Raw genomic sequence first — 24195 nt, forward strand, 5'->3', positions numbered from 1 at the left:
TGAATTACAAATGCTACATAGACCTTGCCTCCTACAAGGTACCTTGTTTGACTACGACGTCTAGATAAAGACTGGATAAAGAATAATTGGCCAGAAAAGGATTATTGATTATGTCGCAGATGCGACGCATAAACCGCTCAATGCGAAAATATCTCATTGAGGTTTCATGTATGTACATTCTCGTCGTATCAGATTAATAATGCAGTTTCCATCTGATACAAAACCCTTAAACCTGCACCTAAAACTGCTAAAAAATCTTTAGGTTAGCGAATCATTCAACAACACAGCCATCAGAACCCTGCCGCCCTCTTCTTTTTCCTCGCCTTGACGTTGCTCTTTTTCCCAGCTTCTCGGCTGCCAAATACACCTCGTTCGACCTGAGTCATGGGAATATCATCCGCAATCTGACTACTTGGTAAGACTTGACTACTTCGTATAGGCAGTCTACTGTCGAACTGAGGCTGGCTGCCTGGGAACTGCATCGCTGGCACGACTGGTGAACTCCTAATATTTCTCGAGCCCACGCTATTAGCCCTCGATCGCGAACGAGTCCGCGTGCGCTGCTGTGACTTGGATCTAGATCTAGACTTTGCATCTTCCTCGTCTGTCTCTGTCGTCAAGGCCTTCTCCCAATCAAAGGCATCAGGATCACCTCCAACGTTCCAAAAAGAAAGAACATCTTGTGCGGCGCCACCTGAAGATACACCCATGCTTGACGGTGAAACTGTCTTGAGATCTAACCTGCCATGAGTGATCACAATATCCTCTTCCTGTATTTCCGCCACTTCACTGACAGGATCCGCCTGACAGCTTGTCGAGTTGCTCCGCCCTAGTAATGATGATTGAGATGAAATGGCACGGATACTTTCGGGAATAGCGGCATCTATTTGTACCATGCTTGCCAATGACAGCTCAATAGACACTTGTCGGATCAGCCTCTCCTTGGAAATCCGGATCCAACTTGGTAGCCTCCGCGACAGTTTCGATAGCCAGTCACGCAGAAGATTCTCGTAGAGGTCTAGTACACCAAGCGGTCGAAGTGAACGAATAATGTTGGCCTTTTTCTGTAACTGTTCATACGAAGAAACACTTAACGGCAAATAGCATAAGGCGGTTTCCGCAGAAGATTCCATAGGCGTAAAGCGAGATTTGAACCAGTCGAGTTCCTGAGCACTTTCGTCGATATCAGGTAAGGAAGGTGGGTTGTCCATGATGTCCAGCCTGTACAAATGTCAGCATTACTCAGGCGGTATAAATGAGAGGTGGTACCTACATGGTATGTACAAAAGCAGATCCCTCTTCAGCCAAGTTAGATACTGCTACAACCAAATGCTCTACATATTCTCTGAAACTCTCGTACTCTGGAACAGATGCTGACGGCCTGATCAAGTTTCGGTCATCCTTAGAAAGCAGAGAGTATATCCTTGTAAAGTCCACAGACGCCGGTGGTGGTCTGCTTTTGATGGATTTGGAGAGCTGTAGAAACATTTCACCGAGTTGATTGATCTCATCATTATCAGATGGTACGACGCTTATATCTCTTTCGCCTTTGCGTTTCTTATTCGGTAAAAGAGATACTGCGCTCAAGAACAATGCTTCGCGGCCCATTTTGAGCTCTTCTGCGGATGATCGGCCGGTAGGCTTTGAGTATAGGTATTCGTGAATAGCCATTGTACTGTCAATGATGAAAAGCTTCATGAACTTGGGACAGTTATCGAGACAAATGCGCTTTGACAGGTAGATTTGTTGTTCAACTTCCTTGAAGAGGATCTGCCTGATGGGGAAATCGTAACGGATCGTCTTCAATCCATTAGTATCTTTATTGCCGGGAATATAGACGAAAAATGGATCCGACATGGAGTAGTTGCCTTCTTCGTATTCTTCGATAGGAAGCTGAAAGGCCAATATGCAGGAGTCGAGACGTGAGTAGAGAAGTAAGTAATACTCTAGGAAAGAAACGTTAGAAATATAAGGAGATTGAAAACTCCTGGTACATTTTCATACCTTCACCAATAGTAAGTGATGTTAGTCGGAGAGTGAGATCATCTGCATCGCGACCATGCAACCACGCAAACTGCGGAGCAAAGGGCTGGCCCTCTTGTTCTGGCAGCTTCAGATCGAAGCATAATACTCGTAATGTAGTTAGTATGAAGACGAGAGAACTTTGGGACGAGCAGGTTTTGACGTCAAGAATCCATTCGGTAGAGGATTGCCAATTAAGCCGGATCGCTTGAGATATGGTAGTCGTCCCTTCCAAAACATAGAGCATAGCATTACGTCGACCGCAGACTATGAACGTATTGACATCCCTTGTCCATTCGATCCTGCCCCAAGTGTCGTACTTCACTTCCACAGTGAATTCCCCGCTCTCATCTCCATCGACAGTATCGCAAGGTAAATAGCCGGACTGTAGAAGTTCGGGAGCCACGCCGCTACCGAGTCTGACGATATCTTGCAGCTGCCAGATACTCCAATGGCCACGCTCATCAAGTATTGAGAATTGTTTCAGATACCACGGGTTGAAAGTCACATCGACATGAGCGAATCCGCCTGTCTGGGAAACGTCAATTTCGGCCACCAGACACGGGTCGATATGAGAAACTTGCGGCCTCGAGTCTGCTCGACGGGATAATTCCGGGTGCTCAATCATCTGAGCCTCTCGGTGGTAGATTGGTTGAAGTATGGCTGTGCTGGAAAGTAGACGGACAGCCAATAGATTCCCTGGAGTCTCGGTACTATCTGCAAACTTGACTTGGCGGATAGGCGTCTCAGTGCAAGCCCAATCGACTGCCTTGGAATCGCCTACCGTCGGTAAACGGAAAGCTGCATCTTGTTCGAGATTGGTCGCGACCTTTTCAGCTTCGATGGTTCGAAGAGAAAGCATGTTCCCATTCTGTCCAGATGCAAAGGCTGCAATAGGAACGGTTCGCATCCGACCTCGACGAGAACGTACGGCCTCTGAAAGTTGGGCATTCCCAAAGTCGAGCACTGAGGATACTTGAGGATTGAAATACGAGTCGGCCTGTTGAACGGTTTGCGATAGTTCCTCTTCCCGCGCAAAGGACGAGACGACGCTGATTAACTCTGGATAATCCGCCAACAGAGATTTCGTATCTTTCTCGTGCTTTTTGACGACCGGCAAATTCACTGCTGATGGGGCAACTACCTGCTTTTCATACCCTGTATAGGAGATTATTTGTGCTAGAAACGAATTTAGCTTGTATCAGCGGAAATAATCGTAACGAAAACATACCTGGCCTAAAACGTCGAGCGAAATGCCAGGCTTGACTGGCTGAAGAATAGGTCGCAGGCCCCATATTACCATATTGGAGGGCAACGCCATAAGTATGGTCATCCATTTGGACCTGTCCTAATTGTTGTCACGATATCGGTCAAAATGTAAGATCGTTCACTCATGGCGACAAAACAAGCATGTAGGAGCTCGAATTGCTTAGTAGCGGGGGCTTTGCAGTGAACTACACGTCAGTAGCCCAAATTTCAATCGATGTAGATGTTATAATGAAGATATACGAGCTTGAAGTGAGCTCTGAGCGAGACAAGGTGAAGAAGCAAACAGGAAGGAAAGAAACGTCCAATATTTTTTTTTAGCTGGACATCCCGTTACGGTCTAGCTCCATCTGATTAATTTGTATAGAGTCTGCGGTTGCCCCGCAACTGCCTTTCGCGTTCATCAGGCACGTTCGCAACTTCAGATCAATCCAATCTCCCACCAACTGAATTATACGCACCGACGTCCTCATCTACCTCCGAATACATTTATATTACCGCATAAACTTTCGATATGTCTTCTTTCGAACCCTCGCTATCCACCAGTGGCATGCGACCGCCATTGGCATCTGCAGAAGCTCCGTCCATGGCAGATTCTCTCCCGAGCCTCAATTTCGGTTTCGAAGATTTGCGAAGCCGAATGGCGCAATTCACAGCAAAGTTTGACGCGTTCATTGAAAAAGGACGGAAACAGGTTTTGCAGGAACGTAATCAGTTTCATAGCAATTTGGCCGAGCTTCAGAGTATGTCACCATCTCTTCCCATGGCGTCCGTTAAACAAATTTCATAATATGCTAACTGTATCGTTCTGACAGAGGACTATGATATGAAGCAAAATGATGTTAAGATCTTAACATCAAAAACCCAAGATCACCAGCAAACCATCCAGAGGGAAGCAGCCGAAGCCGCAGAAATCCATGCACATATTTCCTCAATCACACTCGAACGCGACAACCGACTGGCGAAACGGGACAGACTGAAGCGACAAATTGCAGAAACACAGAATGCAATCGATCAAAAACTACAGGCGCAAAAGGCGCACGCTCAATATCTTGATTCTCAAGCACGACTAAACGTTCCCGAGCTAGAGTTTTGGCAGGATTATCTTTGTATGCGAATTGAAGGCGCCGGGCGAGAAGATCGGTTGAAAATTGTTTATACACATCTGCTTGAGAAGGATTGGGAGAAAGAGGCGTGGTTTGAGTTAGGTACTGCTTCCAGGGATTACGAAATATATCATACCAAGCCCAAGTTGGACAGGGAAGCAATTGAACGCGAATTGGAAATTGTCAATGAAGATCGAGATTTCGGCGCTCTTTTGAAGAGGATGCGTCGGCTATTTGTCGAGTCTATGAAGTGACGGCTCTCTTACTAGGTATAAGTATTCATTGTCAACATTGATCTGTTTGAATTTCTCTGGATATTGTCTCAATAAAATATTGAGATCAGGTCGCAAAGACAGAACCCCACCGCTCATTATGTTAATATCATACGTTTCATGCATAAATTCGAGTTCTCCCCGCCAGTTAGAGTCACTGTCTCTGGCCTAACCACCTGTGGCTTCTCTGTAGAATGATATACTGCGAGAAGCACCGGCAGTCGCAAATCCTTCCGTTCTGCCTATTTTGGGTAACCACTTCACACTCCAAACGGCCTTCTCATTCTCTGAATGAGTCGCGACACAGGCTCGGCGTTCGATAGACCATACTTTTATCTTGCCATCGAAGGATCTAAAAGTAGTTAGAGAGAAGTGAGAGTAGATTCCATGATCAAATAACCAAACTTACCCGCTTAACAAGTACTCCCCTGTATGACTCCAGTCTAATGACAGAATCCATGCTGAGTGTCCAGTAAGTTGTGTCACTTGTTCGCCCGACTCAGTGTCATAAAGGACAATGACTTTGGCATCTCCGGCTGCTGCAAGTAGCTTTCCACCTGGCGAGAACGCAACTGTACGAACAGGTTTGACAAGTCCTATGAATTATGGATTAGATAATCAGGCTCTCCTAGCTAAGAGTCATCAAAGGTCTTACCAGATAACGAGAATGGCATGCGACCGGTCTCATTATTAAACATGTAGATGCTCCCATTTTGATGGCCGCTTGCTATGTACTTGCCATCGATCGACTGGTCCATAGTTAGCGATTGGTAGGCAACGCACTCAAGTTAAACGCACCATGTCAAGACAAGCGCCAAAGGCTCCTTTCGTTTCGTAATCTCTGAACTGTTCCCCCTTGTTGTTCAAATCCCAGACCTTAATATGGCCATCATGTGTCGTCCCTGCAAGGTATCTACCATCTTCTGACAGGCAAATTGCCCAAGCCTCGGGGTCTTTTATTGAGTCTGTTGAGGTGTGCTTAGAAAATAGTCTTCAACCACGAATGCATGGTAGAAAAACTTACTCGATAAAGCTGTCTCCTCAGACCATTCTCCATTATTGTTGATCCAGATCTTGATTTCACCCGCAAAGCCAATGCTGGCAGCTTTGAGGCCGTTTCTTGATGTGACGACATGATGGCAACCAATCTTATGAGCAGCTTCGATAGTTTGGACAAGTGGGAAATCTGGATCTGCAGTAGAATGTACTTTGAGGGCAGATGCTCCTGAAGCTGATATAATTTGATTATAAGTCACAGCCAGAGAGAAAATGTCAATCGGGTGGGCTATATCAGTCACGTCAGCTCTTCTTCAACTCAAGCAGGCCGAGTTACTTGCCATTATCTGCTGAGCCCCACGACAGATATTGCTTGGACTTTTCACGACTGTTAGAGATGATTAAAATCTATAAGCAGGTAAATATTGTTCTCACCATGATTTGACAGCTCTATCACGAGAACTGCAGGGCCATTAGTGGGAAGGTTGTGAGCCTCAATGAAGTTGGTTGTTGTTGTTGCCAAGATTGGTGTGCGGGAAGATGGGACTTTTTTTTATATACGGAAAGAACGTCACATCTCCATCTCCAAGATATAAGGAAAAGAGACCAATTTGTTTTTCAATTTTGGAATCCATATATAGTACATATCAATGAGCATTATAGCTCTAAACTAAACATCGATGCTACAATACAAAACACCCAGATAAACGCCTATTGCCATGCACTGACTACCCGAAGGACCACCATTTCGGAACTATACAGTCTTCAATGTTCGTAGATGCGAGACAATGAACTAGTAGCGTGTAGCAGCAGCATCTGCTGCCTTTTGTTTCTCGATTGCGGCTTGTGCCCATTGGTCTTTGATGTCTATGAGAGAAAAAAAAATTAGTCCATGAACAGTCGACAACCGGGTCTGGGGAGTTGCAGTACCTTTGACACACGTAGGGCATAGAACATGCGATCTTTTCGTTTCTCCACAGCCAGGGCATTTACTCAAACTCTTTACATCCTTCAATGCCTTGCCAGCCATCTGTCTGTGACGTTTCTTCATATGCGAGGTCTTCTTTTTGGGGACGGCGCGGAGAACTGATTCCCAGAGACCAGCTAAGAATGAAGGTATCTCATTGGCGATGTATCCGCTCAGAACAGGTAAGCCCTGGAGTAAGACCGCTCGCTGGTAGATGGTGCTCCATCGTTGTGATTGTCGCAGAACGGGGGATGTGAGTGGCGACAGGAAAGGAAGCGCTGAAATATGTCGGATGGCCATGGTTCGTGTCTTTAGAGGTCGGTCGCAGGCGGTGGGGTTTTGAAGGAAGAAATATCTCTAGAAAAATACTGCAGTAGCTGAGCCAAATCACAGGCGACGAGAGAGTGACACAAGGGCGGAGTGGCATTCGGCATACAGCAGTTCAACCTGGAAATTTCGCAATGAAGCCTTTCGACTTGAGTGGAGCACGACGGGATGTTTTGGTTGGTCAATTGAGCTATTATCCAACTAGTCCTGATGCAGTCTAGCGCGGTGTGGCCTCCCCCTGATTGAGCGATCAGCCTCCCGCAACAGAAACAACAACCCAGCAATAATAATAGGGGCTGACTTGTCTGTCTTGAATCAAGAGAAACGTCCTTGGGTGTTCGGATTGCTGGCTGTTTCTTTCTCTCTTTGCATTTCTGCTTCTCATCTTATATTCGCTCTTCGTCAGGCTACGTGTGTCCTCCGTTTCATTCAACCATGGCCTCTGCACCCTCCGTCGCAGCTCCTCCGAGCACTGTGTTTCCTCGCAGTCATGTCGGTTTTGACAGCATTACGTCTCAGATTGAGAAGAAGCTCTTGAAGCGTGGCTTTCAGTTCAACGTTATGTGTGTTGGTTAGTTTGCAAGACTCCTCGATTCGAGTGTATTCGGAAATGGACAATGAACTGACGGTGTGTCTCAAAAGGCCAAACTGGTCTCGGAAAGTCAACTTTGATCAACACCATCTTCGCTTCACATTTGATCGACTCCAAGGGTCGTCTGACCCCCAACGAGCCCGTTCGCTCTACTACTGAAATTCAGACTGTCTCTCACAGTACGTCGACGTCTTGGATCTATCTACGTGTTCGCAAAATAGTATACTCAACGTTGTGGAATTATAGTCATCGAAGAAAACGGTGTACGTTTGAGGCTCAATATTGTCGACACCCCAGGATACGGTGATCAAGTCAACAACGACCGATGGTACGATATAGCGTTAGAAGAAATGGAAACACTCATACTAACTGTCATCTAGCTGGGACCCAATCGTCAAGTACATCAAAGATCAGCACTCGGCCTACCTTCGCAAGGAACTCACAGCTCAGCGAGAACGTTACATTCAAGACACACGTATTCACTGCTGCCTCTTCTTCATTCAGCCATCCGGACATGCGTAGGTCCCTCCGACACCGCAGATTTAACCATGATACTGATCGATTATTAGCCTTAAGCCCATCGATATCGTTGTCCTGAAGAAGCTTTCCGACGTTGTCAACGTTGTCCCTGTGATTGCCAAGTCCGATTCCTTGACCTTGGAAGAGCGACAAGCATTCAAGGAGAGAATTAAGGAGGAATTTACTTTCCACAACTTGAAGATGTATCCCTATGACAATGATGAATTGGATGATGAGGAGCGCGTGATGAACGCTCAAATCAAAGTATGCACGATTTCAAGTATAACATGCGCTTAGATGCTAACGAAAGCTAGGATATTATTCCATTCGCCGTCGTCGGAAGCGAGAAGAACATTGTTGTTAACGGCAAGCAGGTGCGCGGCCGCCAGAACCGTTGGGGCGTGATCAATGTTGAAGACGAGAACCACTGCGAATTCGTGTATCTACGCAACTTCTTGACTCGCACCCACCTTCAGGACCTCATTGAAACCACCAGCCAGATCCACTACGAGACTTTCCGTGCTAAACAACTCATGGCCTTGAAGGAGAGCAGCGCCGCCGGAGGTGGTCCACACAGTGGTAGCAGACCCATCAGCCCATCTGCTGATCGCGAGTTGAGCCGAAACTCCCAAAGAGTTACCATGAACGGATACTAGAGTCTGACTCGGCTATGTATGGACGATGATACTAACAACTAATCGACAACAAACATGTTTAACCGACACGTCAGTTGATGGCGCTCCGAATGGGAATAGGGGGACGCAGACAAAAAAATGAACAAGCTTACTGTTATAATAAGCGCGTGAGAGTGGTTTTCCTTTTGCCTGTTACAGATATCCATTTTTAACTACGCAATTTTCTTTTTTCAAGTCGACCTGTTACACTCTCTTTGTCTTTCCTTTGCTGTCCCGATAGTCGGGAATGACTAGTTATATCTTTTACAACGACATTTGATTAAATAATTAGCAGTGCCTTTTCAATTATGAATGATTGATTATCCACCGTATGCACGAGCAAGATAGCGAAGTCTAGACTTTTGATAGACTGTACTTCGTAAACTCTGAACAGTCCGCTCACCGCCCGACATTTGACATTTCCCCGCGTCAATTTCTCTCCGACATGTTTTATATCAGATGTCTCAGAACTCCAATAACGACAAAACGAAGAAACGCCAAGTACATGTTTCCCACGCGGTTGCTTGACTCTCAAAAGATTCGATCCATATTGACAAGGTCGTGTGTCCGTGGTCGTCACAACATTTACCCGCATATGCGCATAGCAACCATGGCTACATCTTCAGGTAGGTCAACAAGTTTTGCGCATGTACTTCGACATACAATTGTGAATAAGATTGGATGAACTGACAGGATTATACAGTACACAAATACCGTCCCGTCGTCGTATCCGGTCCTTCAGGTACAGGGAAATCGACTCTCCTCAAACGACTTTTTGCCGAGTATCCGGATACATTTGGCTTTTCTGTTTCTCGTAGGGTCTCTGCCTATGCTAGTATCGAGGCAACATTTGGGAGATATCCGCTAATATGATGGAATAAAAGATACCACCCGCGCCCCTAGACCAGGCGAAGAAAATGGGAGGGAATACTACTTCACGACAAAGGAGGAATTCTTGAAGCTTGTGAGTGAGAATGGGTTTATTGAACGTGAGTCCTCTCCTCCTGAAGCCAATCCGTGAGGCTAGGACACTGATTCGCATCTTATAGACGCCCAATTTGGCGGAAACTTTTATGGAACCAGTGTCCAGGCTGTGAAGAACATTGCTGAAAAGCAGAGGATATGTATCCTTGACATTGAGATGGAGGTAATGATCCTTAACCAGATCTTCTTTAGAGACCCATACTAAATGTAAATATTGGTGAAGGGCGTCAAACAAGTCAAAAGAACAGACCTCAACGCGCGCTTCCTCTTCCTCTCCCCCCCATCCCTCGAAGAACTCGAGCGTCGACTACGAGGGCGCGGTACCGAAACAGAGGAAAGCTTGAACAAACGCCTGGCACAGGCCAAGAATGAATTGAATTATGCGAAACAGCCCGGTGCACATGACAAGATCATCGTTAATGATGATTTGGAAAAGGCGTATACGGAATTGAGGGATTGGATTGTTGGTGGTGGGAAGTTTGGGGCTAGCGAGTGATTCTTTTCCTGCATATAGAGTTGTTTTATATCGTGGCTACGTACATAAGGATAATAATACATATACCATTATGGGGCATGATCCTTGAGGAGTTATGATTTATTATAGTTAATCTTCTATACATGTACTATTTAGAAATAACATCCCGCGAGAGGGCTATGAAGATGAAAGACCAGCAGTAGACCCCCTCTTACTTGCATTCCCCCCAGCAGCTTCAGCCTCTTGTTCCAAGAAGTTAGACCACAGCTCTGCAAGCGTTTCTTTTCCGCCGGCAGCATTGTTCCCATTCTCCATGTAATCACTCATCAGAGAGGGTGTGCTTGGTGTTCGATGGACGTAGAAACTGGGTACTTTGAGAGAAGTAGTTGATGTGCCGGGACGACTGAGTCCGGCTTGTTCCCTTTGGTCTGTTGGAATTAGTATAAGCCAAATATGAAAAGGTGAAAAATAGGGGGCTTCTCACCATCATCCCATTGCAAGAGAGCCGCTATAAGTTGCAAGATTTGGAACTTTTTTGGATCGGACCGATCGAGAGCCAAAAAATGCAAGAAATGGTTTGTTACGACGTGCCTTGAAGGAGTCAGTAATCTTTCGGTTTTGAAAAGATGTGTTACATACCTATCGACATTGTCCTCTGGTTTACCTCTCTTCAAGAATCTCAACGCCTTGGTCAAATGATCATTCAAAGTAACAGCTTCATGTCGCAATTTGCCAATGAGCAGATTCTTCTCCTTGACCTCTTTCTCAAATGGGAGGAGTCGATCTAGTTCTGTTTGCGCCTTTTTGAGTTCTGTTTTGGCTTCTTCGGCTCGTTTCTCGACTTGTTGGAGTTTCTCCCTGAGCTCTTCCAGCTGAGCATCAGAGCTTTGTACAAGTTCACGCAGTTCTTGTTTTCGAGCTTTAATGACACGTCAGCCTTCGGCACTTTGGAAAATGAAAAGGAAACTCACCGTCTTGTATCTCCTGCAATGCTCGCTGCAGTCCATCAATTGTGTTCGACTGTGTATTATTATCCGAAACAGCACTATTGTACTCATCACGAAGAATCGAGAGCTGATCTTCCAAATCATTGACCTTCTCCGCAAGTCCTTCCCGAATGGATCGCTCTTCCATTGCCAACACTTCCCAATTATGCATCGCCTGCTTAGCCTCTTCAAATTCTGCCCGAATATACGACTCTTGTTCAAGGAGTTCCTCTTTCTCTTGAAGCCAATTCTGCTGTGATAGATTGGCTCTGTTGCGCAAGTTCGATAATTCATTCGAATGTTCTCGTGCATCTTTCTCCAGCTCTGCGATCTTGGTCAACTTCTCGCTCACTTCTTCTGTTAACGCTGAGTTCTGGTCTTCCAATTCTTCTATACGGGACCGAGCCTGAGAGAGTTCCTCCTATATTAGAGTCAGTAGTATTCTTTCACGAAAAGAGTATAAGAAACATACAGCATCCTCTTTCAACCTCTCTCCCAACTGCGACTTGATCGTATTCACTCGCTCCAGGAGTTTCTGAAATTGCGTCTCAGCTTGCGTTTTCTTGTCCTCGGATTCGTTCAATTTATGTTGCAGCGCTTCCATTTCTTCTTCGTGTTTGTGTTGGATTTGTTCTAGCGATTTGCGGAGCTCAGTGACTTCGGCGCGAAGAGAGTCGCGGTCTCGTACTAGGTCGTCGAATTTGTTATTGTCTTCTGAGACCGTTGGCTTCGTGGTGGTTGTTGTCTCGGGGTCTGAGGCATCGGCGTCGTCTTCATCGCCATCTCCGTCATCGTTTTGTTTCTCTGTCGCAGAATCTGCAGCAACTTTACTTCCACCGTTGACTTTCTGGCCTTGGTTCTGATCCAATCTGTTAGCGAGTTGGAGAATGAACATGGGAGGACTGCACTGACTGAGCCATTCACTTCTTCTTCCTCCAGTTCCTCCTTCGACTCTTCTTCAGCAGCGGCATCGTTTTGTGATTCATTATTTCCGGCTTTGCTGCTGTCGGCATTCTGCTTGTTGGCTTGGTTCTTCTTCTTGTTCTTCTTGGACTTTGCGCCTGTACAGATCATTAGTGGCAATTTGAACAATAGAATGCGGAACAACTAACTAGAAGACTGCTTGTCTGGCGACATGGTGGATTGGTGTTTTGCAGGTTGTTGTCGTTGTAGGGCTGTAGATTGACTGTTGTTGGGAACAGGTATACGTAACTGTCGACGTAGAATATAATTAGTGCTACCGTCAATGCGGGCCGCTGACAGGAGGTGCGTGCCAATACCGGAGCTGTCGGACTATATACTTCAATACAATGAACAATTGAATATTCCATATGTATGAGCTTTTATTCTGATTTCAACGATTTTTTTTGAGTTTGCAAAGACAGTATTTATATTTAACATGCATATCACATAAAATCATCCAAGAAATCATCCCCGCGATCCTGATTATTACTCTGCATCATATTCTCCTCACTAAACAAATCATCATAAGCATGTTCCTTTTGCCATTTCAACTGCTCCCTTTCCTGCTTCTCCTTCTTCTCCGCTGCTTTCTTTTCCTCTCTCGCTCTTCGTTCTTCCTTGCGCTGCTTCTTTAGAATTTCTTCCTTTTCAGCCTGCAAGTCCGGAAATTTCTCGACGCGGGTCTTGTTGAGTCGGTTGACAATTGGGTTTTGACGCACGGCCACGAAAATCTTTCTCACTTGTTTGGGATTATGGAATGAGACTTGGCCTGTGGCCATGGAGGCGTTCTTCATGAGGTTCGACCAAGGGGTGTAGATTACTGTGATGTTATCTTTTTTGTTTCCTAAATACATTCAAATCAGTACTTCCCTTCCCCGAGTCTGTGAGTGTTGACATACCCTCGATAGAATTGGCCTTGGTCAACTGCGCGCAGTCTTCCAGGACTTCCTTGGGTATATTTTCCCATGTTTCCCCTTCTCTGAGACGTAGGTAAACGTGGGCACTGGATAGATTATCGACATGGAACTAGCAGCCTGTCAGGCTTGATTCTCTTTCACATCACATTCGGCGGGGAGGAAAGGAAAGTGAGCAACGAACCCTGACACCATGCAATCAGTATATACCGTTCGATACTGTTTGAAACAACCGAAGAATGGATGTGGATTACCAAACGTCTGATTCCAGGCCGTGTTTTATGAGTTCCTCATCTAAAGAAAGCGTATGTCAGCCATTGTGATTTGTCTTGCTAGTGGGAGGGCTGCGCACTTTCGAACTTGTCCTTGCCGACGTATATGGTCGCAGGGGGGGACACAACATTGGAGACGAAGTAGTATACCATTTTCAAGGAGCTGGTATTCAAGAGATAGAATCGTTGAGTAATAGTTCTGGACCGATTAATTGTCTGTGATTGAAAGGTACAGATTTAGAGATCAGGTGGGGCTTCATCCATTATTTGGTTTTCGCCAATCAGAACAGCCGCTTTTCACTATCCATATCTGACATCTCATGACTATACTCCGTATATATATAGATGCAATGAGTCCTCAATGACACTTGATTAAGACAAAACAGTTGGTTCAAACACAAACGATCTATATACGGTCTATCACTAACCCAGAGGGACCGGCAAGATCGTTGTCCCTCGTACACCGCTTTATAGTATAGTTATTCTATAAGTATAATACAAACACCCTCCAAAAAAAGTGCAATCTATTTGTTGACTGGCGAGCTAGGGCTCATACCAGGATCTTTTTTCCCTATGCTCGAAAGATCGCCCTGAAGAATATCGGCCGGAGAGTCTAGAGAATAATTAGTCTATAAGCATATATGTGAGAGACCCAGGAATGTAACGTACCAGTCCGGGCTGAGCTTGACGTGCCCTCAATCAAGATACGAGTCTTGCCCTCCTCAACTTCCTTCCTTGTGATGTTGACACGATCTTTAGGAAGGCCCATGGATGTCAAGAACTGAACAGTATCCTTCCATTCAAGGTTCTTTCGCTTCTCGTCCCATTTCAATTCCTCGGCCATCAGGTCAATGACGTTAGGTAGCGCTTCAAGGGCGGCTTGAGCATTCAAGAAAGCAAGTCGAGTTCGGCGGGCCAAGACATCAACTGCGGTTTGAGCATACTCGTGTCTCACGGCATAGCGAACCTCGCCATCAATAAACGGATACAACGCCGAGATGCGAATTCCACGAAGAGGGAAGCGAGCGTCCGTGGGGGAGGAAAGAGCAGCAACTTGCCATGCACGGTCACCGTACGAGCTCGTCAAGTGCTTTGCGACGTCTGTTTCAATACCGAAATGCTGAATGAGGTTGATGAAGAGAGTCTTTGACCAACCGTGGGCACCAATCAGGCGAACTTGGTGAGTCTGGCAGGATCCGTCGAGGTTGAAGTTGTCTGTCTTGAGACCTGTGCCGCTTACGTCGGGGATGTTTTGCACCTTGCGAGGCTGGAGAGCGAATGCCTTGATGGCTTCGTCAACAGCCTCTTCAGCCATCTGTCGGTAGGTTGTCCATTTTCCACCGGCGCAGGTCAAGAGACCGGACGCGGAAATAGTAATCAAGTGGTTTCGGACGAGAGATTCTGTATTCTTAGCCTTGGGGTCTCGGACCAGAGGTCGAATTCCTGCCCATGCCGCAAGAACGTCGTCTCGTCGTACATTGATATCCGGCGCAAGGTAACCGCTAATCTCTTTCAAAATCCAGTCAATGTCCTCTTCGGCAGGTTGAGGGTGAGGAGTGATCTCGGTGGCCCGATCAGTCGTTCCAGCAATGGTGTTTCCTTGCCATGGCAAGAAGAAAATCACGCGACCGTCCGATGTCGAAGGGTCAATAAGTCCCATGTTAGAGGGGCTGTAATAACCGGGTAAAATGACATGGACACCGGAACTAGGAGCAACAATTTCCATTGTCTCGGGTTCATCCATTTTGCGAATAGCGTCGGAGAAAGGACCGGTGGCATTAATGATTCCCTTGGCACGAATATGGAATACTTCAGACCCTTTACCGTTCTTTTCAGCTATGAGATCCTTGACGAAAGCTCCGTTGAGTCTTCCCTTGGCATCCTTGGTCAAACCAGTCACTTCCAAATGGTTGACGACTGTGCTACCGTACAAGGCGGCAGTCATTGCTAAGGAGACATTCATACGCGAATCATTGTGTGCTCCGTCTGCGTGATATCAGTAAAAGCAGTTCCAAGACAGGTTACAAAGCTAGGTGTTGATCATACCATAATAGACCACAGCACCAAACAAGTCCTCTTTCTTCAGCATGGGGAAAGCATCGAGAGCTTTGCTGTGCGTAAGGAAGTAAGAACTCTCAATTCCCTCGGAACCGGCCAAAAAGTCGTAGGCCTTGCAGCCCATCCAGAAGTATGGTGCTTGCCACCACTTCTGCACAGGGACCATAATCGGCAGCCACATGGACAAATGGGGCGCGGTCTTCAAGAAATATTTACGCTCACGGAGCGCTTCTTTGACAAGCGAGTACCTGAGAAATAGCAGAAGAAAAGAATCTCGTCAGCTGCATCCTTTATTCGAACGAGTTGGGTGATTCGCATTTTGTGTCTTCTCCGTTGTGTTGAAATGGTGGTTATGGTGTAGAAGCATACTGGGCATAATCCAATTCCCAAACTGCCTTCTCCAAATAACGGACACCGCCATGAACCAGCTTTGTACTCTTACTACTGGTTCCAGCGCTGAAATCATCTCTTTCGACAACGGCGACTTTCAACCCTCGCGTGGCAGCATCAAGCGCGATACCTGAGCCGGTCGCACCTCCTCCGATGACGAGCAAATCGTAGGGCTCTACTTCCCCATTCTGAGCGCCAATGCCAGCGCTCCGTCGCAAGTCGGCGATTTGCTCTTCACGCGATTTGATGCGCGGGAAGCTGGGAGGCACAAGCTTCCCTGATCGATAACCGGGCGGAGGCACTACAGCCGGCTCTGAACCTGGGATATTTCGTGGACGATATGCGACGTAAAGTAAGCCAGCACCGGTAGCTAGTGCGGCGGAGGTATATAAAAGAGGCCGAACGAAGCGGCGAGAGTGCTGGGCGACCATTGTCTATGAACGGCGAATAAATAAAAGATACAAATAATAAAGAGAACAAGAAGAATGAAATTTTTCCGTCAGGAAAAATTGTCGAATTGACACAAGGGAGCCCCTGAAGGAGAGTAGTTGACTGAAGGAGAGAGAAAAGAGGGAGCGGACGTTGGTTTAAAAAGTTGGATGGGCTATGACGTGTTGATCCACGAGCTCTGGCGGGTCAGCTTACGTCCTTGTTCTATCCTCTTTTTATATAAGAAGATGTCCTTCAACTGATGGCAACAAATGTTGAAATGAGTCAATGCTGTGGTTTATAACTAACTGATTAGCCGGCTCCCTCGTACAGAGATCAGCAATGGAATGGCCCTCCGGTGACACGCCGGCATCTAGATTCGGAGAGAACTCCACCTATGCTTGGACTATGCAAGCGATCAGCTTCACCATCACAGCCTCTTTGCTCGTCTCTACATCTCGGACCATTGCTACCTAAGCTTCATGCTGCTGGCTCAATTACGAGTTATCATAATGGTTGGCTTTTGTTCAGCGCGCAGATTCGTCGGATACTATTCTCCCACCAATCACGATCGGAGACCAGTCCGCATGCCATACAGTCTCTATCCCATCCCAATGAAGATTTCGAAATGCTTTGGAATCTGAATCCAATTCGAATTGTCGCAGTCTAGATCACTTCTACCGAACTCCTTCTTTCAGCTTTCAGTCTGGCCAAGCTAGAGTCCCATCAGATGACCAGCAGAATCTGATATTCCCCATATCTTTTTTTTAACCTTTGCATACGGAGTATACCCACTGTGGGGAGTTGGTAGAGTTGGTACCTTTGGCTCCGCTGTGAAAATCTAGCCATACGTACTTCTACATCCCGTAGCCAGCAGCAACTCAGCCTCTTGATAGCATATATTCTACACGGGATCCGGTACGGAAGAGCTAACACCAGTGATCATATATATTCATGTTATATGATACTATAGTAAACACGAGACTTGCAAAAGCTAGAGCAATCAAGGGCAACAGCCTCCGTGCCGATCAAGTGGAGCAATGCTGAACTTGCTCGTCTCCTTTCGGCCCGAGATTGGAGTTGCGCAAATGATATGGCTCGGCATGTGCTCCTATTCATGTCTCTAGGTCCATTAATCAAGTCGTGTGAATGATATCTTCCAAACTGATCAAACAAATGCAAAGAAAAACCGCCAATCGCTGAATAGAACCCTAACCCTGGTTTCGAGAACCCGAGAAAATGATCGAGACCAGTATCCGTGACTGTTTTACCGGATAGTCCATGTGGTCAAGGATGATGAGATGATATGATGTTACAGTTCAGCCTCCGTCTATAATAATGTGTCGTGATGCTGATGTCGACGACATGAAAGATCGCTAGCCGGATATTCGAGACACGTGTGATATGCGAGATTCCTGAAAACGCCCGTAATAGGTAAAGCCAACCCAGACGCCGAAAAAGAAGTTTTGTGTTGGTATGCCGTCGTTATGACCAAGCTCAACAGAAAGGATATGTTCATGAATTCGTTAATCGCCTCTTCCAGTCTCGGACTTGATCAAAACTTTTTGAATAATCCTGCAGTTCATGCCGAACTTGATTCGAAAGCGCCGCCGACGGAGTTAATGTGCTTGTGAGTGATGACAGTGAGGTCTGAGACGACGTCGACGTCAGGCTTGATGACTGATCATTCGAACTTGTGGAGGAGAAGGAAGAAGTGGTGCGTTTGCCGATACTCTGTCGACCGGCAGTACTGGATGAGCTCGTCTTCGGTTGCAGCGTGGATTTAGAAGACAGATAGACGGGATAGCTCGAGACGGACGATTCAGAGCCATTTTGATCTAGATCGGCTAGTCGGCAGCTCTGAGAGCAGTAAGGTCCTGCTCCAGAAGTCTGTTGGTCACAGACCAGACAGAAGTCAAGTGACCAGTCGGCAGACATGTTTTTTCCTAATGGACTCTGGTATGACTAATAGCTGTGGTGATTCAGAAGAATTGAATGGAGCAGGTTTCATAAATATATTCGTCCAAGTATCGAGAGGTGGCCAGCTTTATATATGAAGAAATGGACACGGCTCTGTTTTCATTCATGGATTATAAACGTATACGATCAGAAGGCTGTATCATGTCTGCCTGGTCAGGCTTGACCGGTCAAGACAAGAGACAAGACACACACGACTGGCAAGGCTGATGGGATCCGAGAGCCCCGGGGGTGGTTTGAGCGAGAAGAAGGCAGAAGAGTTCCAGTCAGGTCATCGCTTGAAAGAGAGGGGTTGGGTATGGTGAGAAGAACAGAGAGCGAGCGAGAGGCAGGAAAGGTCGGATATATAGGCAGTGCGCTGAGGGGTCTCATCCCCAAGTTCCCCACAGCAACATTGAATGATCACGATAAATAACGCCATGACTCCGCTTGGATGCGCCGGGCACCCTGCATGATATATTACAATTACTGCAGATTACCATATATTACCATAAATTACACGCATTCTGCTACTGACTCATTAGCCCATACGCGTACCAAACCAGACAGACAGGAATGTCATCTGATTCGAGCAACGCTGGATCGCATCATTGAAGAGGAATATTCTGTGTGCAATTGCTCACTTTTCTCTGAGTAAAAGAGCTGAACGGTTTTTCATCTCCATTCATTCAAACGACAGAAGGTGTAGACGACGCAGTGCACTACTAGTCGTAGTGCCAGTCTAAGGAGGCTAGCAAGAGGACGGTGCTTCGTCCCCCGCGAGCACTGATTGGGCGTCTCCTATCGTACCTCAATTTCATTGTCGACTGCATGCATAATGCCTCAGCTATATCAGCCAGCAGTAAGACTACGTTCCTGAGCAAATAGCAACATACCACGCCGCGGACTGACTGGTTCCACGTCAAGCTGTATGCACATGTAGTTGAGTGTCAAACTATGAAACATATATCATGATATTCGGCCCACGACGGATCAAGGTTAGCTGATGGTCGATGCTGAAACTAATGCTCATTCCACTGACAGCAAATGAGGGGAAGCTCGTGCGACGGACGTGCTTGGTCTCGAGTTGTGGCACATTTGGGGTAGGTGTACTATCAATGCGAGCAGACACACAGCTGACTGTAGATAGAGTTATTCAGCATTCCTGATAAGAGAAGAGAAAAAAATATAATTTATTCTGGCTCGCGCGCTTAAGGGAAAAAGCCTAGCTCGTGACGCTGGCCGGACTTGGTTAGCCTGCAGTGTAGCCTGTGATTGGCCTGTTTAGCTCGTATGGCTGAGACGATCAAAGATGTGCTCATTTTTGACCTTGACAAGTTGACAATCCTGGTTGATGGTGTTGATCCCTCCCTCTTGCACATCCTATCTAACCAAACACGGCATCAGTCTTTCTTCCCTCGACTCAGGGCATGACCAAAATTTTTAAGTTCAGCCATGATTGAGCCACACAGACCCTAGCACCGCATACTAATCTGCCACTACCGTAGATATAAACATATAGATAGCTTATCTGTACTCTCAATGTTGCTCTACACCAAAGCACGGCCAAGACAAGTCCAACATTTTGTATTGTCAAGTTCCCGCGAACAGACGGTCCATCAATGCAGCACCCCTCTCATTATCTGTTAACAGCCGATTAGATCGCCTTCGAGCTCCTGCGACACGAATTGTCATATTTCGCAGCAGCCATCGCTTGCATCGCGTTTGTGATAATGGCAATAAACGGCCAAGCATCGTTGAGCATTGTGTTGCTGCTGTGGGTGTCGGACATACGTGGCACGGGTTTGAGAAATCCTCATGCTTCCTCACGGAACGGCCCCGTTATCCTTCGACCCGGAGTCCACTGCAACACGTGTTATTCATGGACTTGTATGCCGGCGCCCTTCTCGAGAGTTTGTAAGAGCACCAATAAATAGACCGGTCGATCAAGCATCTGGAAGCGTGTCAATTGTTGCAGTGGGTATCCGCACGAGTGTTGCTGGGCGGTTCTCAACGGTCGCGAGTCCCTGGACACTAGTCGCTGTTTTCTCTGCTCGTTCACAAATCAGCTTCATTCTCTTCCACGGCATGAAGTGTAAAACGCAATCCACATACTAGTCGCCATATTGATCGCCTGCAGAACGCTCTGCCAGTTTGCCAAAACACAGGCGATGGCTATTTGAGAGTTAGTACAAAAGCACAGGGATGGTGAGTGGAATGATTACAGACATTCTGTGCCGTCCTTCAAAGTAGCCAATTTCGCCTCCAGAGCTTGCATCTGCGAGGCAAGAGCACTGCTCAAATCACGCAATTGGCTGAGATTCTCCAATTCGGCTTTCTTCGCTTCGATTCGCATCGTCAAAGCTATTGCTTGCTGTGACGTTGTCGGATAAGCATTGCTCTGACGAAGAGATGCGTTGATTGTGGGATGCGTCATGGTGTGTATTCTGTACGTAGTTTGCGAAGTTTTAATAGTCCTGTCGATGAGAGTAGTCAGTTGTGGTGAAAATGTCCAAGAAGCAAGTGGGGGTGACTCGCGCCTGGAAGCTAAACCAAATATGGACAAACATCAACAAGTAACCCAAACAAGCGGTAAAACATTCATTCTTCACCTACCTATGACTTACACTTACCAGTTCACCATCATATCTCAGTCACTGTCCAGTCGAAAAACGCAAATATCCTAAGGACCACCACGAGAATATTATCATACTAGGCTAAATTCGAAAACTCGAAGAGTTTGCCGCGCCTACCGGCTTGAGGCTATATGAGCCGAAGAAATATCTTTAAATTAGCGACATGGCACGACTGAACGAACTTCCAGGCCCAGCTGAATCTATAGAGGCTCGTGAGTTGATACCGCCCGTTCTTTGACCGCGTGATTGCTGACTCGAGTATCAATGACAGTCAAGAGACGTTTTATACGTCAGAACCGTGAAATTGCAAGAGTCAACTCCCTCCAATCATTGCGAATCCAGGGTCTAGAAACCGAACTATCTCATCTACTCAAAGAAAACGCCGCGCTCAAGGAACAAGTGATTTCATTACAACATGATGCCGAAAAGTACGAAGCTGGCAGAGCTTTCCACAAGGACATTTATCAATGCAAGGATAAATTGGCAGCCAAGGTAGCAGAATTGAACAATTTAGTCAACGAGTTAGGCTTGCTCCCTGCGAACTTTCAGAAGAAGACCGCACATCTCGAGTCGGCAGGCGAAAGCCAACGCTCGTCTGACCCCAACCGGAGACCAATAACATGGAACGACAATGACGACAGGCTACCGACCATTCTGGAAGATAAATACTTCCCACGACGCACTCTCGAGTAAGGACGGCTAGAATCACAATTTGATATTTAGCGCTAACACCTTTTCCTAGTCCACAGGAACTTGCAGAACAACAGGACATAGATTCTCCTAGCATCGGCTCCCCGCCGGTTGCACATTTCGATATACATCAAAGCCCCCTTTCACGAAGACACCATGATTTCCTTGATACTGCCGATGCTCTCTCATCAGATGCAGAAGATATCGCTCATTCCGACCGTCAGAGCCCTGAGAAGTCTCTAAACAATACGAACGATGGGCTGCCGATCCTCGAACAATCAGTCTCGCCGTCAAAATCAGCGTCGCCTCCAACACTGTCCGGCTCAAAGAGAAAGTTTAGCGCGGCAGAAGAAGAGCTCACATTTTCGCCGCTGCCTGTAACGAATACCGGCTCAATCGACGACGACTTTCAGTTTACCCGCGCAGTGGGTTCTTCGCGAACCCATACCCAAAATATGGCCGTTGAGGTTATGAATGGACCTGTGTCACAAGCGAAGCAGCAACCTCCAAAGAAAGCAGCTGCTTCGAAGCGGAGGGCTTTGGAGCCGAGTAGGTTTACACAATTACATATATATTGCTTTTTGAACCAATGCTGACAAGATACTGATGTAGAAACCACAAATATGGCATCTTCAGTGAAGAAGCATGGCAGGGAGGCAGTTCAGCTGGTTGAAGATAAGCCAGAGAAACCGACAAATAAACAAGGAAGAGACGAAAACTCGCACAACCCAGAACCAGCAAAGAAACTTTCACAATCTCAATCCGGCACTGCCAAAAAAGCAAAGCGAACAGTCACAGCTATTATACACGAGGATGAGCCTGTCAAACCACTTGTATCGACTATACCTGAACCTGTGGAGAGTGGATGCGTTCAGAAAAAGCTATTCAACGCGGACGAGCCTGCGGTGACAGACTCGATGCCTCTCCCGGGTCTCGGATCACGCCCGTCCAGGCGTGCAAGAGGCGCAATCAGCTACGCAGAGCCGAATTTGCGTGACAAGATGCGAAGAGCTACGAATGAGCTTGTAGATGCAGTGATAATTGCAGGTGGACGACGTTCTTCTACTACTGTCACGGGCACGAGTGGTCAAGAGTACGATCCCGACAAGTCGACATTGAACAACATCCCCGAAGAAAACGAATCGTCTATTGACAATAAGGCTGCGACTACCACAACCCAAGGAATTGGTGAGTTACCAAAGCACATGGTAACAAAGAGAAAACGAAGGACATTATCCGCGAGCACAAATGATATTCTACGACTGGACGATCCAGAGTGTGGATTAGATTCGAAGCAGGATGGTCAAGTCCACAACTCAAGCGCCATGTTGAGCCCTTCGGCCGACAAGAGCATCACTACCAATAATACTACACAAGCGCAAACACGGCGACGGTCAGCCAATCCTAATTCGCAATCTCGCCGACATTCCTCAAACCCTGCAGTTTCTGACCGCGAAAAGCCCAATTTAGATGATGAGACATTCGAGATTGATAGTGAATCCCACGACGATAGTTTGGAGGATTCTTTCAAGCATATCGAAGGAACGAGAGCCAAAACGACACGAGCTCTCACGGAAGAGAGCAGTATTCTGCCAGCCAAGCGAGGTCAACGTGTTTCGGCAAGAAGACGGAGTATGATGGTATAGGTTGATTATTGTATGACTGTGTTTCTCAACTGTTGTTGCTCGAATGTCTGTTTGTCTTTCATCAGAATGGTCGGAGTTTTGAGGAGAAAAGAGTGTAGAATGGCTCGGTTTGAAAAGGATATATACCCGCCAATTGTGTCTTGCGTCGTGCTGTTTCCATAAGGTATTATATCTTATAGCTAGAAGTCTGTAGTTCATAATAACAATGTAGCCACCATTGCTTTATTCTCTTCTTCAACATTGCTCCATTACTCAGCCTTAGGTTGTTGCGTAGGCTTCTGCTCGTTCTTGGGCTGCCTCTCATAAGCATTCGGACTCGGCCTCCTCTTCCTCCTGACTTTCTTAATTCCATGGTCATGATCGTATTCATGCTCATGGCCATCATGATCACATCCTTGTCGCCGACCGGATCTTCTCGTAGCGCGCATATCGTTATCATCATCGGTATCCGAGTCATCTGAGCTAGACGACGACTCAGACTCGGAACTACTTTCGTCCACGGCTCGAGGTCTATGATATATGCAGCATACTAAGTAGAGTTAATAATAGAATCATCATATACTCTCAGTGAGCTCGAGAGAACAAACCTTTTGAACTCTTTTTCCCCATACCCTCATTATTAATTACATTCTCATCCCACCTCACGCGATGGGATGTAGACCCGTCTTGTCCCTGTTGTTGTTGGGTCTCTGTACTTTCGTTCTGATAAGCAGTGCTTTCGCCTCGAAGCCGCAGGGTATGCGGAAAGTTTGCTATTGTTGAGTCCGACTCTGAAGTTGTCGTACTTGTGCCGGTTGTATTCAGCTGTCGCTGTCGTTGGGATTGTCGTTGCATCGTTGGTCAAACGTGAAATTGATTTATCACCAGTGTAGGATATTTCAGACAAGAGCAAACAGGCTATTGAAAGGAGTAGTTATCAAGATTCTCTGTCAAGTTGAGAATGGGAAAGGGTTGAGCAGGTGATGGCGAGATGGCAAGCATAAAAAGTTAGGTGGGGCCGTCAACGAGCCGTTTCTCCGCTGTAGATCGTCCCTACGTCACCTTATCACATATCT

General features: G+C 46.6%; 12 protein-coding genes across 13 annotated transcripts; 4 read left to right on the plus strand and 8 right to left on the minus strand.

Annotated features, from left to right (window-relative positions):
• Nucleotides 1–88: 88 nt before the first annotated feature.
• Nucleotides 89–3359, minus strand: TSTA_035370 (uncharacterized protein; the record flags this gene model as incomplete). The annotated part of the gene is made up of 4 exons (XM_002480699.1): nucleotides 89–1221; nucleotides 1274–1946; nucleotides 2005–3201; nucleotides 3254–3359. The coding sequence occupies 4 exons, from the start codon at nucleotides 3357–3359 to the stop codon at nucleotides 291–293; spliced, it is 2907 nt and encodes a 968-aa protein (XP_002480744.1). The 3' UTR covers nucleotides 89–290.
• A 219-nt stretch (nucleotides 3360–3578) lies between these two features.
• Nucleotides 3579–4648, plus strand: TSTA_035380 (uncharacterized protein; the record flags this gene model as incomplete). Its single annotated transcript, XM_002480700.1, has 2 exons — nucleotides 3579–4031; nucleotides 4104–4648. The coding sequence occupies exons 1-2, from the start codon at nucleotides 3803–3805 to the stop codon at nucleotides 4646–4648; spliced, it is 774 nt and encodes a 257-aa protein (XP_002480745.1). The 5' UTR covers nucleotides 3579–3802.
• TSTA_035390 (meiotic recombination protein Ski8/Rec14, putative) lies at nucleotides 4462–6929 on the minus strand (the record flags this gene model as incomplete). Its single annotated transcript, XM_002480701.1, has 6 exons — nucleotides 4462–5018; nucleotides 5076–5262; nucleotides 5322–5415; nucleotides 5465–5631; nucleotides 5691–5951; nucleotides 6593–6929. 6 exons carry the CDS (start codon nucleotides 6927–6929, stop codon nucleotides 4835–4837), a joined length of 1230 nt encoding a protein of 409 aa, XP_002480746.1. The 3' UTR covers nucleotides 4462–4834.
• Nucleotides 6930–7230: 301 nt separating this feature from the next.
• Nucleotides 7231–9070, plus strand: TSTA_035400 (septin). Its single transcript, XM_002480702.1, has 6 exons — nucleotides 7231–7527; nucleotides 7599–7727; nucleotides 7795–7876; nucleotides 7929–8066; nucleotides 8118–8331; nucleotides 8382–9070. The coding sequence occupies exons 1-6, from the start codon at nucleotides 7392–7394 to the stop codon at nucleotides 8721–8723; spliced, it is 1041 nt and encodes a 346-aa protein (XP_002480747.1). The 5' UTR covers nucleotides 7231–7391; the 3' UTR covers nucleotides 8724–9070.
• A 66-nt stretch (nucleotides 9071–9136) lies between these two features.
• On the plus strand, nucleotides 9137–10299 carry TSTA_035410 (guanylate kinase). The gene is made up of 5 exons (XM_002480703.1): nucleotides 9137–9367; nucleotides 9445–9555; nucleotides 9626–9730; nucleotides 9791–9888; nucleotides 9949–10299. The coding sequence occupies exons 1-5, from the start codon at nucleotides 9187–9189 to the stop codon at nucleotides 10219–10221; spliced, it is 768 nt and encodes a 255-aa protein (XP_002480748.1). The 5' UTR covers nucleotides 9137–9186; the 3' UTR covers nucleotides 10222–10299.
• A 78-nt stretch (nucleotides 10300–10377) lies between these two features.
• Nucleotides 10378–12323, minus strand: TSTA_035420 (Golgi matrix protein, putative; the record flags this gene model as incomplete). Its single annotated transcript, XM_002480704.1, has 7 exons — nucleotides 10378–10628; nucleotides 10685–10791; nucleotides 10840–11119; nucleotides 11172–11607; nucleotides 11659–12045; nucleotides 12099–12247; nucleotides 12299–12323. 7 exons carry the CDS (start codon nucleotides 12321–12323, stop codon nucleotides 10378–10380), a joined length of 1635 nt encoding a protein of 544 aa, XP_002480749.1.
• Nucleotides 12324–12592: 269 nt separating this feature from the next.
• Nucleotides 12593–13488, minus strand: TSTA_035430 (DUF814 domain protein, putative; the record flags this gene model as incomplete). Its single annotated transcript, XM_002480705.1, has 4 exons — nucleotides 12593–12969; nucleotides 13049–13152; nucleotides 13318–13357; nucleotides 13416–13488. The coding sequence occupies 4 exons, from the start codon at nucleotides 13486–13488 to the stop codon at nucleotides 12593–12595; spliced, it is 594 nt and encodes a 197-aa protein (XP_002480750.1).
• A 239-nt stretch (nucleotides 13489–13727) lies between these two features.
• On the minus strand, nucleotides 13728–16214 carry TSTA_035440 (glycerol-3-phosphate dehydrogenase, mitochondrial; the record flags this gene model as incomplete). Its single annotated transcript, XM_002480706.1, has 4 exons — nucleotides 13728–13948; nucleotides 14005–15321; nucleotides 15382–15641; nucleotides 15763–16214. The coding sequence occupies 4 exons, from the start codon at nucleotides 16212–16214 to the stop codon at nucleotides 13860–13862; spliced, it is 2118 nt and encodes a 705-aa protein (XP_002480751.1). The 3' UTR covers nucleotides 13728–13859.
• Nucleotides 16215–17057: 843 nt separating this feature from the next.
• Nucleotides 17058–18581, minus strand: TSTA_035450 (uncharacterized protein). Its single transcript, XM_002480707.1, has one exon. The coding sequence runs from the start codon at nucleotides 18148–18150 to the stop codon at nucleotides 17728–17730; it is 423 nt and encodes a 140-aa protein (XP_002480752.1). The 5' UTR covers nucleotides 18151–18581; the 3' UTR covers nucleotides 17058–17727.
• Nucleotides 18582–19575: 994 nt separating this feature from the next.
• Nucleotides 19576–20653, minus strand: TSTA_035460 (DASH complex subunit DAD2, putative). Its single transcript, XM_002480708.1, has 3 exons — nucleotides 20398–20653; nucleotides 20284–20343; nucleotides 19576–20218 (listed from the first exon to the last, which is right to left on the minus strand). The coding sequence occupies exons 1-3, from the start codon at nucleotides 20603–20605 to the stop codon at nucleotides 20115–20117; spliced, it is 372 nt and encodes a 123-aa protein (XP_002480753.1). The 5' UTR covers nucleotides 20606–20653; the 3' UTR covers nucleotides 19576–20114.
• Nucleotides 20654–20967: 314 nt separating this feature from the next.
• TSTA_035470 (shugoshin family protein) lies at nucleotides 20968–23140 on the plus strand (the record flags this gene model as incomplete). Its single annotated transcript, XM_002480709.1, has 4 exons — nucleotides 20968–21016; nucleotides 21076–21493; nucleotides 21547–22043; nucleotides 22107–23140. The coding sequence occupies 4 exons, from the start codon at nucleotides 20968–20970 to the stop codon at nucleotides 23138–23140; spliced, it is 1998 nt and encodes a 665-aa protein (XP_002480754.1).
• On the minus strand, nucleotides 22471–24068 carry TSTA_035480 (ppp1r11-prov protein, putative). Of its 2 annotated transcripts, XM_002480710.1 has the most exons (3): nucleotides 23728–24068; nucleotides 23267–23669; nucleotides 22471–23187 (listed from the first exon to the last, which is right to left on the minus strand). In XM_002480710.1, exons 1-2 carry the CDS (start codon nucleotides 23972–23974, stop codon nucleotides 23389–23391), a joined length of 528 nt encoding a protein of 175 aa, XP_002480755.1. In that variant the 5' UTR covers nucleotides 23975–24068; the 3' UTR covers nucleotides 22471–23187; nucleotides 23267–23388. The 2 variants fall into 2 exon arrangements, with proteins under 2 accessions (XP_002480755.1, XP_002480756.1); XM_002480711.1 differs by having other exon boundaries at nucleotides 22471–23669.
• Between the last annotated feature and the right edge of the window lie 127 nt (nucleotides 24069–24195).

Source organism: Talaromyces stipitatus, genomic scaffold (assembly GCF_000003125.1).
Source record: "Talaromyces stipitatus ATCC 10500 scf_1105507295541 genomic scaffold, whole genome shotgun sequence".
Lineage (NCBI taxonomy): Eukaryota > Fungi > Ascomycota > Eurotiomycetes > Eurotiales > Trichocomaceae > Talaromyces > Talaromyces stipitatus.